Source organism: Hakea prostrata, chromosome 7 (genome assembly GCF_041222555.1).
Source record: "Hakea prostrata isolate BN-2017 chromosome 7, UWA_Hpros_2, whole genome shotgun sequence".
NCBI lineage: Eukaryota > Viridiplantae > Streptophyta > Magnoliopsida > Proteales > Proteaceae > Hakea > Hakea prostrata.
In genome coordinates this window covers 3,262,812-3,278,138 of record NC_142606.1, presented here as the reverse complement: position 1 = coordinate 3,278,138, position 15,327 = coordinate 3,262,812, and the positions used below count along the sequence as shown (strand labels likewise).

The 15,327-nt window shown below is 39.7% G+C and overlaps 1 protein-coding gene and 1 pseudogene across 3 annotated transcripts; both read right to left on the bottom strand.

Moving 5' to 3' along the window:
• Window positions 1-1,182: 1,182 nt before the first annotated feature.
• LOC149009017 (putative UDP-rhamnose:rhamnosyltransferase 1 pseudogene) lies at window positions 1,183-3,125 on the bottom strand (annotated as a pseudogene).
• A 1,155-nt stretch (window positions 3,126-4,280) lies between these two features.
• LOC149009016 (protein FAR1-RELATED SEQUENCE 11-like) lies at window positions 4,281-14,843 on the bottom strand. Of its 3 annotated transcripts, XM_089161960.1 has the most exons (6): window positions 14,735-14,843; window positions 14,590-14,630; window positions 14,204-14,249; window positions 6,907-7,927; window positions 5,652-6,095; window positions 4,281-5,328 (listed from the first exon to the last, which is right to left on the bottom strand). In XM_089161960.1, exons 3-6 carry the CDS (start codon window positions 14,224-14,226, stop codon window positions 4,714-4,716), a joined length of 2,103 nt encoding a protein of 700 aa, XP_089018086.1. In that variant the 5' UTR covers window positions 14,227-14,249; window positions 14,590-14,630; window positions 14,735-14,843; the 3' UTR covers window positions 4,281-4,713. The 3 variants fall into 3 exon arrangements, with proteins under 3 accessions (XP_089018086.1, XP_089018087.1, XP_089018088.1); XM_089161961.1 differs by lacking the exon at window positions 14,204-14,249; XM_089161962.1 differs by lacking the exons at window positions 14,590-14,630; window positions 14,735-14,843 and having other exon boundaries at window positions 6,907-7,957.
• Window positions 14,844-15,327: the final 484 nt, after the last annotated feature.

Below are 15,327 nucleotides of genomic sequence, written 5' to 3'. Positions count from 1 at the left end.
GGAAGGCTAGATAGGATATAGGAGGACATAATGGTGATACACATGGAAAAATCAGAACCTCGTTCTTCTATCTGTTGGGTTTTTGGGTATCATCCATACGTTTTTCTTGGTACAACACCATCCTTCATTCCATCTTGACCCTTCTTTTCTTTCTATCATTTTTACGAGTAGAAATTAGAATATAATCTTTCTGGTTGGAATAACTGCACTTTCCTAAAAATATCTCTTATAAAATACTATTCGAGAATTACTTAGTTGGTAATGACAGGCACTACTTAATGAATAAGTCACGGATTTAACATTATTGTAATATATGTAATAGTTCTCACCTTATAATATAAAACTATCAATTTAAAAAATAAAAATAAAAATCGTCCCCTCTTCCTTGCGTCCACTTTGAATTTCGTTTTTGTCTGATTGATTTCCCTTCTTCCACCCAAGGATTCAAAGTAGACTTTGAACCCCAGGAAGCAATACGAGATAGGAAGGGTAATCAAAAAAAAGAAAAAACCTTGAATTAAAATAACTGGACAGAGAAATAAAAGAAGAATGAAAAACAGTTTTTACCGCATTGGGGCTCACTTAAACAGGTTTTCCCAGGTTGAAATGTTGAGTGTGAAGTGTGAACTATAATCACATATGATGATGACCCCAATATTATTTAATTATCATTTGGTAAGATTTTAGATGACGCACGTTATGATATTTCACTGTTCATACATGGAAAGAGAGTCACTTTGAAGAGAAAGAAAAAAATACTCACAAGAGAATTAAAAGGCAAATTCTAAAAATTTTGTTTGTGAAAGGGAGGGGAAGCGGAATACTGATATTTTATACATAAAGTGAGGATCAGAAGAAAAAAATTCAAAAAATTAAGAAATAGAAGGAAATTTTCAAAAAATAAGGTGAGCCCACGGCCCCCTTGGCCCTGGGGTAGGTCGATCCGCCCCTAATGGGACATTTTCATGATTTTTTCTTTGTTTTTATTATTTTGTTTGGACCCACTCATTATCAAGGAGAGATGAAGAAGATGTGAAAGGATCCAACATGAGACCTCCTTAATCTTGTCAGTTATCACCCCGAGAAGATTTACAAACAAAATATGTACAAAAAGCCATAGATATTGGTTTGGACCCATTATTCATTAGATCATATAAGAAAACTCCTGATGTTCATAGATGTTCATAGATCATGACTGGTTAAATTGCCATTACTTTCAACTTGGCAATACAGTGAACATAGGATCAACAGGCTTTAGATATTATATCAAAAAAAAACAAAAAGGCCTTAGATGACAACTTAAAATATAGCATCCTATTGAGGTTCAAGGAGTTTTGTCCATTGAACCATTTTTGAGGAATTTGATGAAGTTATCCATGTATGCTTGATGAAGCTTGTGATCCGCAAAAATGGCTCTCATTTCTCTGGCTCGCAGCCTCAATTCTTCACCTTCTTCGTCCACCATGGCTTTCTTTAGAGCCTCAGCAACTCCTTTCCGATCAAACGACCCGTCTTCGGCCCTCTCTACTTCCACAGCCAAACCTTTCTCTACCAAAAGTCTAGCGTTTAACCCTTGGTCGATCACAAATGGAAGGACCACCATGGTGTGACCAAACTGGAGTGTCTCTATTATGGACCCCCAACCAGAATGGAACAGTGATCCACCAACAGAAGGATGGGCTAGTATCTCCATCTGTGGAGCCCAACCCATACAAACCACACCTCGACCCTCGGTCCGGGCCTGGAATTCAGGTGGCAATGCGTCGTTGTCGTCGTGGGCCCATATGGGCTTCCTTAATGCCCATAAGAAGGAAAGCCCAGATAACTCAAGCCCATGGGCGATCTCAAACACTTGTTCTTGATTGAGCTTACACTCGCTGCCAAACCCAACAAATACAACTGACTTGGGTGGCTGTTTGTCTAGCCACTCAAAAATAGTCACCCACTCTCCTCCTCCTCCTCCGCCGTCACGTCCTCGGAAGCTTTCCTTTTCCGAAAGTGGCGCCGCCCCTCTGGTGGAAGTAAACCCACCTGAATCACTGGTCTCTGACAGATCTTCTCCAGCAGATCGACGTATTCACCTTCAAAATCTTTGCAGCTGCGTATGGCAATCGCCTTGCAAGACTTCACCGTGATCTGGACTCGGTCAATGTCACTAATGCCGGAGGCATTGTTACCAAAGAAACCGACATGTAAAGGACCTGCTTCAAATGGCCGGTAAGCAACCGTGGACGGAAAAGTGATCCACTCAGATGGAGAAGTTAGGGTTTCAGGGGTTGACCAGTATTTAGTCTGGGCTTCAGCAGTGAGGTACTCTGGTGGACCGAAGAAAGCTAACATGGCAGCTGTGAAGACCGAGAAGTAGATGACAGGGATGTTAACGTTGAGGTTGAGTTCTTGGGAGATCTCAGCCGTCCAATGGGAAAAGAAATCTTGAATGATCCAATCTGGGGTATGTTGGGAGATGAACTGCTTGAGTTGTGGTTTCAAGAGGTCATAGGCTATCTTGAGATACTGTATTTGATCCATGGAGGTCATATCAACGGTAGCTTCAACACCATCTGGTAACCCATCTACCGGTGGCAAATGAAGCTCCACCAGATTGAGCGGAGCTGGCGAGTTAGTCGGAATAAGATGAGTTGGAAGGCGGCGGAGATTGGAAGGGGTGGAGAAGAAAGAGACGTGGATGCCGGCCTTGGCGAGAGCTATGGAAAGATGGAAGAAAGGGATCAAATGGCCGAAGGCTGACCATGGAAGCATCACTACGTGCAAATTCTCCCCCTTTGCCATTGCAGAATCCTTGTCTCGTTATTCACTGAAGTCAAGCTCGTCTTCTCAGATGAAGGAAGAATTATCATCTGAATCTAGCCAGGGTGGTAAAAAATAATACGTTATTGTATGACACACGGGGCACAGCAACCACGCAACCCGGGACAAACAACTTTGTTTACCAGCGCATATAAATTGAAATATTATACGATGGCCTGGTTGACATAATTTGGCTAAGAAGCATCACAAAAAGAATCTACTTTTTAATTTAGATGTTAATAATTGCAACTTCTGTTCATCTGATCATTCTATCTGTTTTTCCTTTTTTCTGGGTAAGTATCGTCTTACTTTTTTTCACTGGTACAACATGATCTTTCATTTTGCTTAAATTTTCTCCTCCTTCTCTCAAGGGTAAGCGTCTCTCTATCTTTTTCTCCATGTACATCATGATCTTTCTAATTTCTATCAAGAGAAGTTGCAATCTCACCTCTTAGTGGCGATCTTCTTCACCCAGCTTACCCTTTTGTTTGTATAGTTACACTTGTATAAGATTGACCCACAGTACCCCCTGCTGATATGGGCAAACCTTATAAATATGAGTCTCACATTCATATGATGGCTGTATAAGTGGAGGGACAGGTTGAGTACAGAGGATTTAGACTCCCAATTGTAGTTACTCTATAACTACATGTAAATCATGTCTCCAAAACTTTGTGAGAATTTACAATTGGGAAAGAGAGAAGTCGCAAAGAGTAAAAAAAGATGAAGAAACGAGACCGACTAGAGGTTTTCGATCCAAGCTTATTTTCGTCTTTTTAAAAAGTTTAATTTGCTTACATAAGCTTTTAATTGTGATTTCTTAAAAAGGAGTGTTATTAATAAATTTCTACCCTATAAAATGCTTAACTAATAAATTGGATAACTCAAAGATTGACATAACTATAAGGGATAACTCAGATGACAGTGTTGAAATTTTGTCTCGCTATCAATGGTTAGAATCATTGCACCACACATAATATACGAAATTTTGTCTCGCTATCAATGGTTAGAATCATTGCACCACACATAATATACGAAGAAGGAAAAAAAAACAACGGGGCACCTCTTAACTAAAAAAAAAAAAAAAAACAAAGATGTCAGAAGTTCAACTCTATCTATTGTATATCCTCATATAAAGTAACCAATAACCAATTTACTCAAATATATATATATATATATACATTCACCAACAAAAAAGCAAAAAAAATGATACTGATTTTCCGTCACCTACATTCACTCGCATTTCACGTTTGTCATGGACTTCTTCCAGCAACAAAACGCAGAAAATGATACTGATTATCTGTCACCTACGTCCACTCGCATTTCAGTTTGTCATGGTCTTGTTCCACCAACAACTCAGAAGTAAATTTTTAACACCTTGAAGCAAAACCGGAGGGAATAGAAAAAAGGGCCTAGAAAATAACTGGACAGAGAAAAATAAAATAAAATAAAATAAAAAACAGATTTGTCATTCAATCCATTGTTTAGGAGACTCAGAATACAATTATCTCCCGCACGAGGATTCACTGAATCTCATTTCCCATGGGAAAACAATTTTATTTTTTTTGGGTAGCATTTTCCATGGGACAACATTCACTTCAGGAATCATGCAAGCTTGATATGTTGACTGTGAACTATGATTTGCACGTAAAATTGATACAAAAATGTGGTACAACAGTTACAAGGTGATCCTTGACTGCTTCCCTCTCTTAACTATCACCATTTACAATCCACATAGGACTAAACCTCCCTTCCTAACCCTTCTATATCTTTCAACCGAAGCAATCATATTGCTGCCATTGACACATTTCTTTACAGGCTTCCCCATGGTATTGCAAAGAATAAAATATTTTTCATATAGTAAATAGCACTAATTCAGTCTTCAGTGGTAAGCAGAAGAATGAATTAACGAGTCTTGTGAATGGCATCTCTTGTACCTTGCATCGAAGATGGCTGCTCCCTTATGCGAGAGAGAAGAATGGAGACTTGTTCAGTTGCAAGATCCAACCGTTCCTTTGTTTTTGCAGATTCTGTGATGAGAGTTGATACCATGGACTGTAAGGCCTGAACGCGTTCTGTATGATCATCAGGAGTACCATGGAGGAGTTTTGTTGGCGATGTATTGATTCGACTCCAGCGAAGGGGTAAATACTGCTCTGGGATGTGGAAGCAGTTACCTGTTGAGAGGACCCGAAGGGCATGCCGGCAGAGGATCCCTGAGAATTCAAACTGATGGCAGCTACATGTTATGATGCCTTCCTGGGGAACCCAAATTACTTTGCGTCCTCCGTCCAACTTTGTATGGTGCCTCACATGAAAACAACCATCATCCATTTGAAAGGAAGCATAGTGCGCAGCCAGGACAAGTTGTTCCTGGAGCTTACAAAAAGCATATGGAGTAAGTACAGTAGCTGCATGTGATTCCATGGGTGCTCCTGTTTTCAGGCAAATGTTCTGAAGATTCTGCTGCATTGTTTGTTGTTCACCTGCTTGATCTTTGAAGTCAACAGCAACAGCTACCTTTTTCAAACCCAAACAAACAGAAAAACATTAGTGAAAAAGCAAAGATTATGTTTTCCCATTGTATAAAGATTTTCGTTTCTAGACTCTTGTTACATTTTACTCTGAAACTTCCTCTTTTTTGTATTTTCCTCTTTTACTGGAGACAAGCTTCAACAATGAATGAGGAGGTAGGACTGTTTATAGAATATGCTTCCATCAAAAAAGGTTGAACACATCATATTAAAGGATGGACTAGCAACACTAGAAGAAAGGATCCAAAAATCAACATGAACAGATATTACAACCACTTATTTTATATTAAACAGAGAGGAGATACATACTTGTTCCACAAAGTGCGCCAGCCGAGTTTGTGCACTCAAGAATCGTTGAATAAAGGCATTGATAGATTTCGACTGGTTGGGTGCAGTCATTCCCGCAAAGAAATGGTTCCTTAAATAGGGTAGTGCCCAAAGCGTCCGTGAAGCAAACAAATTAGAGATGTGCCTATTTGTGTGTAGCCCAAAGTAATTGACCATGTCTCTCCAGCCCAGTTCAAACTCCTCTATTGCCTCCATATTGTAAAGCCGATAGAACTCATTCTTCCACTCATTGTATCTTTCTCCAAGAACAGCATTGAACCAAGAAGGAAACTTAGCCGCAATAAGCCAAATACAAAGTGCATGTTTAGCACTTGGCATTTCAGTAGCCATCACTTCTTTAAGAAACATGTTTTGGTCAGTCAGGATCGTTTGTGGAGCCTTTCCATTCATAAACCCTAAAAATGCCTATCATTTCCAAAAAGACAACATTAGACATCATTATTAAGTAAAATGAAGGGGGGGGGGTTGAGAACAGATGAACTCTATTACAAAGGGAAAATCTTGTTGTAACCAAAGTCGGCAAAAGGAAGTTGTAAACACACTCTTCGTTTCTTTCTTTTGTTCCCCTTCTAGCATAACAAACTTCTATCAAAGAGAATAAAAATTCTGTCATTTCACATTATGTATCACAAGAGTGTGAAAAACTGACAACTCTTGAGAATGACATAATAGAAAGGCACTTACAAAGAAGTTTTAAGGGACAAAACAAGGGGTCATCAAAAGAAGATTACAGCTCCTCAGTTCACCTCTTTGGTTCCCACTACATGCACCTTTTGTGAATGTCTAATAGATGGAAAGTTCCAACAAGCCACATCCATGAACCACCCTAATCAGTTGGCACTTCCTTAAAGGGTGCATGACCTAAATTAGACTGGCTACAAGCCTACAACCTAAAATCCCACATATTGCAGGCATTATTCTCCAGCCCTCTAGTTGAGGTTTACCACAAAACTGTTCTGCTCCCAGTGATTTGGTCCAATAATAGGAAGCCAACCAACTGAATGGTCCAGATCAAGAAGTTAAGAACAAAGGGAGCAAACAAACTGTAAAATCCTATACAAGTTTACGTCTATATCAAGCCATGCCCCCACATAAAAGGAGAACAACTGATTGAATAGACCAGATCATTAAGTGAACCACACCATCAATGTGGCTCTTTTGGTTCCATTGAGGATGATGAACCTCAGCTGAGGGTATAAGTTCTTGACTCCTTTACCTTCAATGCCCATGAGAAAGACCGCATACTTTCCTCTCGCAAAAGCACACAACCGAAGAAGCAAGGCATGCCGTAATTATTCATCCCAACCCAGATCCCAAGCGGCATATCAAAAGCAGTCAAGCGATGTGTTGTATCGAACACCACCGCGTCACCAAAGATATCATATGACTGGATTGATGAAGCATAGGACCAAGCAATGTTCTCTAACCTATTGTTGGCATCAACGGTATATTCATATCTGAAGTTGGGGTCCTTGTCTTTGATGTTTTTGCACATTCTTAAGAGATCAATGCTTTCATCTTCCTGATCCACCTTTCTAAATGACTGAAGTAGATTCCTCACATCCTTCTCTGTAAATGGCAAGTATCCAGGCTCCACACACTTCTCAAGCTCCATAAGCCTCATCATTTGCTGCACAGAGATGCCTGTTTGAGCAAACATGTATAAGCGATTCTTGTCAGCATCTGATATTGTACGGTATGCAGGCAAGAAACGGACTTGGTTTGGCTCCAAGAGCTCATGATTGTGGTGATTGGCAAAGCCTGTGACCCGCCATTCAGGAGCCCCTAGGTCCATGCTCTTGCTGATTCGCAAGTATGCTTGGCATCCACATCTTGATGATTTACGATTTCTTTGAGGTTTACTCTCGTTCGAAGCCTTTACAGGGGTGTTGCCAGCACGGTGGCAGACAAAATACCGTCTTGTGAGTCCCTTACCAACACCATCTTTTCCTTCCGTCCGATGACGCCGGATTGAGAAGCCACAATGCTTTGCAAACTCACTATAGAAATTATATGCAGCATCATGGGTTACAAATCTTTGGCCGATATAGGGAATTGCATCATTGGGATATTCTGGCAACAGCTTGGTTTCTTCTGGTGATTCCTCAGTGCTGCTTGTATCATCCAAAGACAAGGATCTCTGCTCTGAAGGATCATCATAAGCTACTATCAGCTGACTAGCCTCGTCAGACATTGGTTCTTTTCCCCGTATCAAACTTGGGGTCAAATATAAGACCCTGTATTCAACATTTTAACAATTTGGATAACTGTGAAAAGTCAGTTCCATATAAAAGGAGAAGCCCAAAAAAATAAAATGATCAAGAATTAGGAACAGTGTTTCCCTTCAATTAATGGATAAGACTTTAGGGCTTTGTTGGAAAGCCATGAATCTAGATGATGCCAGTATAGCTAGGAAAGAGAACACTCAGTTATTTTATTTCAATTTTTTTTTTTAATTTAATCTTACATCCATTTAATTCTATCAACTCTTCCAGCACTAAAATGCCAATTTCACTACCATTCGATGGTGTATGTAAGCAGTGTAGCTTTCTTTGAAGAGAAAAAGTGAAGCAATGATGAAGAAAACAAACAAAAAATGAAATGCAAACAAAGGATATAATGAATACAGAACTACAGTAAATTTCAGCAGCCTTGTGGCTACGGCTGCTACACAGCCACAGTGATGTTTTCCTATTCTTTCTTGCTGCTGGTTGTGCCAGTGACTGCTCAAATGATCTACCTTCTCTTCCTTGAAGGACGGAGGCAGCAGCAGCTGCTGCAACCTCCTCCTTTTCCTTCATATTTAGAGCCTTGAACAACTAACGGCGACTTACTTGACCATCCCTAGGCTTCTAGACAACTACATAATCTACATACCGTGATTGAGATATTCAATACTTTTCATTTTTCTCTGCCTAAAAATATTATTCTTTGACTAACACAAGTAAAAATTTTCACACATAGTGGGGAATCCAGCTAAATGATGTAATGTTTCATCTCTGAACCCATAAGCCCAAATGGACCAATTTACGTATGCCAATGGAATGGTAAAAAAATTGGATGGGTTGAAAAGCCCCTAATGTATTATAGGCAATGCACCCCTTCTCTAAGAACTACCAATTACAGGAAGTTGGGGCAACAACAAGCCTAACCAAAAGTACAAAATCTGGACATCCTTTGAGTCCAAACCAGCTGTTAGGCCACTGTAACATCTGGATGTCCCCTTGCTTGGATGTAAGACATGTCAAAAAGTTCTTACCAGCAATTACAGGAAGCTGGGTTCAACAGGCCTAACCAAAATCTGATCTCAAAGTTTGGATGTCCTTGGATCCAACCTAGCCGTTAGACTACTGTACGGGATAGGTCATCCAGATGTCTGGTTCTATCATCTGAACATCCCCTTGCTTGGGATGTACAACAATTCAAAAAGATATGCTTTTAGGACAGATATCCTTGGGTTGTTGGTCCTGACATCCCTTTCCATATCCAGGCTTCACTAGTCCAAGATCTTAGAAGACATCCCAAAATGATATCCTTCCAAAACGGGAGTTCTTTGGGCCATTAGGGCTTTCCTTGAACCAACTGAACATTAGCCTGCAACTTCGAATGTTTCAGATTCAGCCTGGATAAATGTCCAGTCTAGATTATAAGTCACTTGTTTGATTTCGTCAACCCCCCACTGGGCTCTTTGACCTCCATGAATGTATTGATTACTCATTTTACAAAATCAATGAGTGCTTAAAGGCTGGAGACAATTACATAGGACTCCACACTTAATATACAAACAACAATTTATTGCATATCTCTGCGGGTTGGCTTGATCACGTGCTTCGTAGTCTGTACTCTTTCAATCTTTAACGTAATAACTAGATGGAACAAGTGAGGCTCTCAGCTTTACCCATTCATGAATTCTTCAATCCTTTGTACAACCATGATGAAGCTCCACTACTTCTTCCAACCTCCAATTTGCATGTTGATTGTTAAAATTGAGTTTGACCTTTCAACCTTGTTTTATGCTTGACAAAGTCCACACCTGATCTATGAGAATGTTCTTAAGTTCACACTCAACAAAGAAATTAGTCCTCCTAATGCCATCGTTCTTTGCAACTCCGCTCCCCTTTCTATCTTCAATCTTTGTGAATCACACTCTTCCCCCAAGTTCTACAATTTGTCACTCCCAATCCTTGACAGCTCTCCTCTCCCACCACTATTATCAGTCTCTCTTGGCGGTTTCAGACATGGAACCCTCTTTGGATGTTTCTACAAATAATCTAAAAGTGGCTCAGTTTTCAGATAAAGAGAGAAAGAAACTGACAAAAACTTTGCACAGAGAGAGAAAGAGAGAGAGAGATAGCAAAGAGCTCAGAGACGAACTACCTTTGTAGATCCCTCTCTTCAGTTTCACTCCTCTTTTTCCTTCTCAGGAAACGTCACCTTGTTTCTTACTCTTATTCACAATATGAAGATTTCCCTCCATCTCACTCTTCTTTTTCCTTGTCAGAAAACCTCAGCTTATTTCTTATTCTTATATAGAATATGCAGGCAGCATTGTCACTTAGACATCATTACAAAATTTTCCAATGGAAGCACAACTAGTCAATTTTCCTCCCTATCCCATGCCTATGTTTCTCTTCCCTGCAACCCCAGCCCTGCCCAGCCTGCCAACCCAATTTTTCCCTTAACAAGCCAATAAAAGTTCGGTGAAGAAACAAAAGGAAGGAAACAAACTGCCAAAAGGAGGTCAAGGCAAAAGCCTAAACGTGTTACTCAGTAACTCATAGCTGCTTCACTATGTTGGGACCTACCTTTATTTTATTTTTCTTACCCATCAGAATCATTTATACACATATATTAAAAAGGATTTTTAGTTCATTCTCTCCAGCTCTAACGATCAACTCATCAACTGAAGATTTTTGAGCTGTCTGTAATGGCGTTATTGAGAAGAATCAACTATAGATCAGTTTTCTTTCTTGATTTTCTCTTGAAGATTTGGAAATGGAGGATCTGAAGGAATGAGAACTCTCCCAAGTCCCTAAAAGGGGAAAGCCTTATAAATAAACTTGGTTTCTGCAAACAAACTCTATGAATTGAAGTTCTGAATTTCAGAATTCCAAGAATACTATTTGGGAAACTACTTGGGTCATGATGGCAAAAGAGTGTAAGTAGCCAACACTGAGAACCTTCTCATGAATTCCTCTGGAATTCCAAGCATCAATAAAGAGGGAATTTCAATGATTATGAGCAGTAATGGGATCTCTACCATGATAAAGCCTGAAGAACTTAACGTTTTGGTTCTTCACAGAACCCCCCTTCTAAATGATTTCTTATGGAAGAAATGGTTTGGCAAGCCAGACACAGGGTGAGGTTGCAGGAAAGTGGTAAGTACAGGGAAGGGAGGAAAATTAAGTGAGAGGGAATAAGGGTGGGAGGGGTGGATAACAGTGGTAGTGCAAGACCTGTTTGCAAGTAGAAACCCCACATTCTAAATGATTTTTTATTGAGGAAACGATTTCACAAGCTGGGTAGGAGTGGGATTGTAGATAACAGAAGTGGCAAGCATGGGGGGTAAGGAAAATTAAGTGAGAGAGGAAGAGGGGGAGAGGTGATGGATAACAGTGGTGGTATTGCAAGGTCAGTTCACAAGGAGGGTGGCAATGTTGCATGGGAGGGGCAAGGAAGAGGAGTGGTTATGAAGGCGTTATTAGGTGAAGGAAGAAGGAGAAGGGTATCCCCGTGGCGGATAATAAGAAAATTAAAAAAGTAAAACTTAAAGATGTTGAAAAGTGAAGGGGGAGGGGGAAATGAGAGGAGGGAAAATTATGTTAGGAAATTTTATTTTATTGTTTTGGTTGAAAAAAACCCTCAGCATAAAACAGTATAACAATTACAAAGATCAGTATGGGCCAGGTATGACCAACCCGTATCATTCCCGAGGCCAATTTCCTACAAGCCAAGTTTGCCATCCAGTGTTTGGTGGGTTCGCATTTGAGCCGTTCAATCTTAATATTATATGTTAGGGGTGTTTTGAGTGGCTTTTTTCCCCCCTTCTTACTGAAATGGGGATTTGATAAGTTCTCTTAGTATAGGAACTTGTGATTATAACATAACATACATCTTTTCCCTAGCAGTTTTGTATATCTTTTCCCTAGCAGTTCTACTATGCCCCCCCCCCCCTTTTATCCATTTGTTAGGCAGCTTGTTTTTGGAATTTTATGAGTTCCCCTCCCCCACCCAAAGCAAACCTGCTCCTAGTATCATCTCTATTCAAAATGTCCATTACCAAGTACCAACCCATACGGCACAGGTACAAGATCTCAACACAGGGTAGTAAAGTTCACAGGTCACCCAATGGAGGGGCAACTAAAAGAAGAGGGAAGTTGAAAGAAGCAGTATTTTTTTTTTTTTTTTGTGGTGGGGGGGGGTGGATAAATAATATAATAAAGACAACCTGCGGGGAGGACAAAAACAAGAGAGGGGAGAGGGAGAGAAGGGGGGGGGGGGGGGGAAACCCACAGGTGCTTACAAAATAGAGACATCTAGGCCCAGGTATGAGTGTACAACAATGAATCTGTTCCTTGGGAATCCTTGAGGGGTTATGGTGGAAGATTGATTTAACATCCAAAAATATGACCTTCCAAATCATGTCAATGGAGCAGGATTTGGCAGACCATCTGCGGAGGTTGCACTCAGACCAAATATGAGAAACTGTAGCACTGAAAACCAATCTAACAATGGTATCACCAATCGTGGAGCCACCAAAGGCACTAGGTAACCAGTGGTATTCCCAGTCAAAGGGAGAGGGCATCTACTGCGAACTAGATGGAAGCAAGGTGAAGGGACCAAACAGATATATTAAGGGAGCAAGTAAAAAAGAGGTGATGAATGTCTTCCTCACAGTGATTGCAGAAAATGCAACAAGGAGAAACAGGGATGTGGCAGCTATTAAGGAACAAAGAGAACGACAGAGGGTTCCCTAAACAACAAGGGAATGTCTAGGGATGCAACCTTTGAACCAAAAACGCTTGACTAGTGGACAGTGGAGGAGGGTTCCTAATGAAATTCCAAGCAGAAGAGGTGGAAAAGGTACCTCGCTTAGAAGGAAGCCATAAGGATCTATCAAGGGCGAGGGAAAGAGGCCAAGTGGGGCAAGAAGGTCCAGATGAAAGAAGCAGAATTCCAGCAGGAGAAAGAAGAATCACATAAGGGGAGTCGGAAGGGGAAAAAGCTCGCACGCAGCCCCGCATGCTACTCAAGCCACAGTCAACTATTCTATTATATTCAATCTATCTCCAGCAACAAGAAATTACAACATATGAGGAGAAATAAAAAGCTCCTAAAATTTAAGACTGGCACTCTAATAGGAGACTAAGAACAATTAAAGAACCAAATGTCCTATGTAGGTAACTTTTAAATAAACTAAATTTCATTATTTCCCCAAAAAACATAAATTCCTAGAATCCTACTGGATCCAAAAACTCAAAGTGGACATCTGGATATACCCAACTGAGTCTGGGATGATCAGTATACCTACATCATCACCTCAATGGTTTGTTCCAAACACACCCTTAAGTTCTATCTCATGAAAAACATTTACAGTTGAGATGAGCTACCCTTAAAAACAGGTGTATAAAATAGAAAACATTATTTCCCCAAATAGCGTAAACTTTTAAAATCCTACTAGATCCAAAAACTCTAAGTGGACCCAATTCATCTCCCTCCAAATAGCCAAGTGTATTTGGGTTAATTCAAGTAAATATACCTACATCATCACCTCAATGATTTTTATTTTATAAAATGTAACAGTTCCTAACATGCTGATTATCTCTAGCTAGTTCATCAAAGAGACTTTCAGCTGATGTGAGCTACCTTAACAAAAGCCAAGGAGGAATGAACTTCCAGTGATGGAACCTCTTGAGAAAGTAGATGACATATAAAATATGTCTTTGTGATGGCAAAGATGGGGCACAAGAATTCATCTGCAGCATTACTAGAATTGGGCAGTTCATACTTAGTATACTTTATTAAGAATTCATCTGCAGCATTATTGGGCAGCTCATACTTAGTATACTTTATTTTCTTTTTTTTATTAGTTTAATTCATTAACAACTTTTATTCTGGAAAGCATACTCAATATCTAGCATTTTGCATCTACCATTCTACTATAAGAAAGCGTGCAAGTTTCAAGGATAATCTACAGATATAAGAAAGCCGAGGTTTCATCTGCAGTGTATCCAGAGTTCAAAATAATAGGAAAGCTAAAGTTTCATTAGTAGTATCTTCAGAGTTCGAAAGAAAACATAATAAAATCACTTGCATAATCCGAATAATTTCAATATACTATAATTGCACCAGAAAATCTGGTAGCCGAGTTGGACCCTTAAGGTACTAAGGGATATTAATGGCCTCTATCAAAAATTCTAAACATGAATTGCAAGATAACATGGTTTTCAAAACTTAAAGACGTGTAATTGCAGCGATGTAACTATTCCTTTTCCTTCAGTGAACATTACAACCTTTCGTTTTCAATAAACTCCATACTTTGTCTCGCTCAGAAAAAATCTGCAATAACCGGTAACTAAATAAGAAATTCATAGCCGTATATGTGTGTTATGAACAATTCGGATTGAACCAAAATCTCAAGGTATGCAGAATATAAACAACCTCAAATACAAACCCAGAACCCAAAAATTGAAATTTTCTTTCCATTGAACATGTATTACATACTTGCATTAGTGGTTACAGTGATGCCTATCAAAATAAATGGTTTATATTCAACAATGAAGACACAAAAACGACTCGTTTTTCAAGACCATCTTCCCCCAGTTACTCAAAACTTTAAATTTCCACTAGGAACAGTTCAAAAATCCAAATGGCTCTTTCAATTGTCAAAACCACTTACCAGAATTACACGAACTGACCCACTATATCCATTTATAGAATCTGCAGCAATGTAAATAACAAAAGTAAATGATAAATTCGAAATACTCATAAGCAGAAGAAAGTGAAGTGGATGGAGTGTGAGAGAGAGAGACAGTGAGATAAACCTTTGAATATAGATTAATGGCGGAAGAAGCATAAAAGAGATGAACAGCGCAAGCTAAAGCCTGTTCGGCTGATGAACCCTAACTTGCGCAGGGATGCGATGAGGCCCTTTTGTTATATGCACGCCTTCTCATCGGTCGACTTGACTTTCAGTTTCATAACCATATTCTGTATGAAATACCGAATAACCCTCCTTATCAAGACCTGATACTCGATGCTGGAAAGGGTATTTTGAGTAATTTTACTCCTTTTGGTGTCAGCGTACATGCTAGGCTCTCGCTGCTGTCCCACGGACCAGACCATGGTTCTAAACCAACAACCGATCCGGGTTGGATAAACCTGGCAAGAGATCTCTCTTCTGTTTTTCTTTTTCTTTCTTTTTTTTTTAGTTGAATTTTTACTTTATATTACGGGATTGGTATTGAGGATGTAGTTGAGGAGCACAAAAGCTGGTCGATAAATCGATATGAACCTCAAATAAAAAAATAATAATATTGCATATATTATAGGGAGTGTTGAATCCGCGACCGCTTCATTAAGGATCTTACTCATGTACTGCGTCTAACGTGGAGATGCCTGTAGCATCTATCATTAG

Excerpts from the sequence above, each read along its gene's own strand:
- LOC149009016 (XM_089161960.1), bottom strand. The coding sequence starts at position 14,226 with ATGGAGTTTATTGAAAACGAAAG. Across the intron at positions 7,928-14,203 it reads GAGTTTATTGAAAACGAAAG|GGTCTTATATTTGACCCCAA; the intron begins GTTGTAATGTTC and ends TGTTGAATACAG. Across the intron at positions 5,329-5,651 it reads TGGCGCACTTTGTGGAACAA|GTAGCTGTTGCTGTTGACTT; the intron begins GTATGTATCTCC and ends GGTTTGAAAAAG.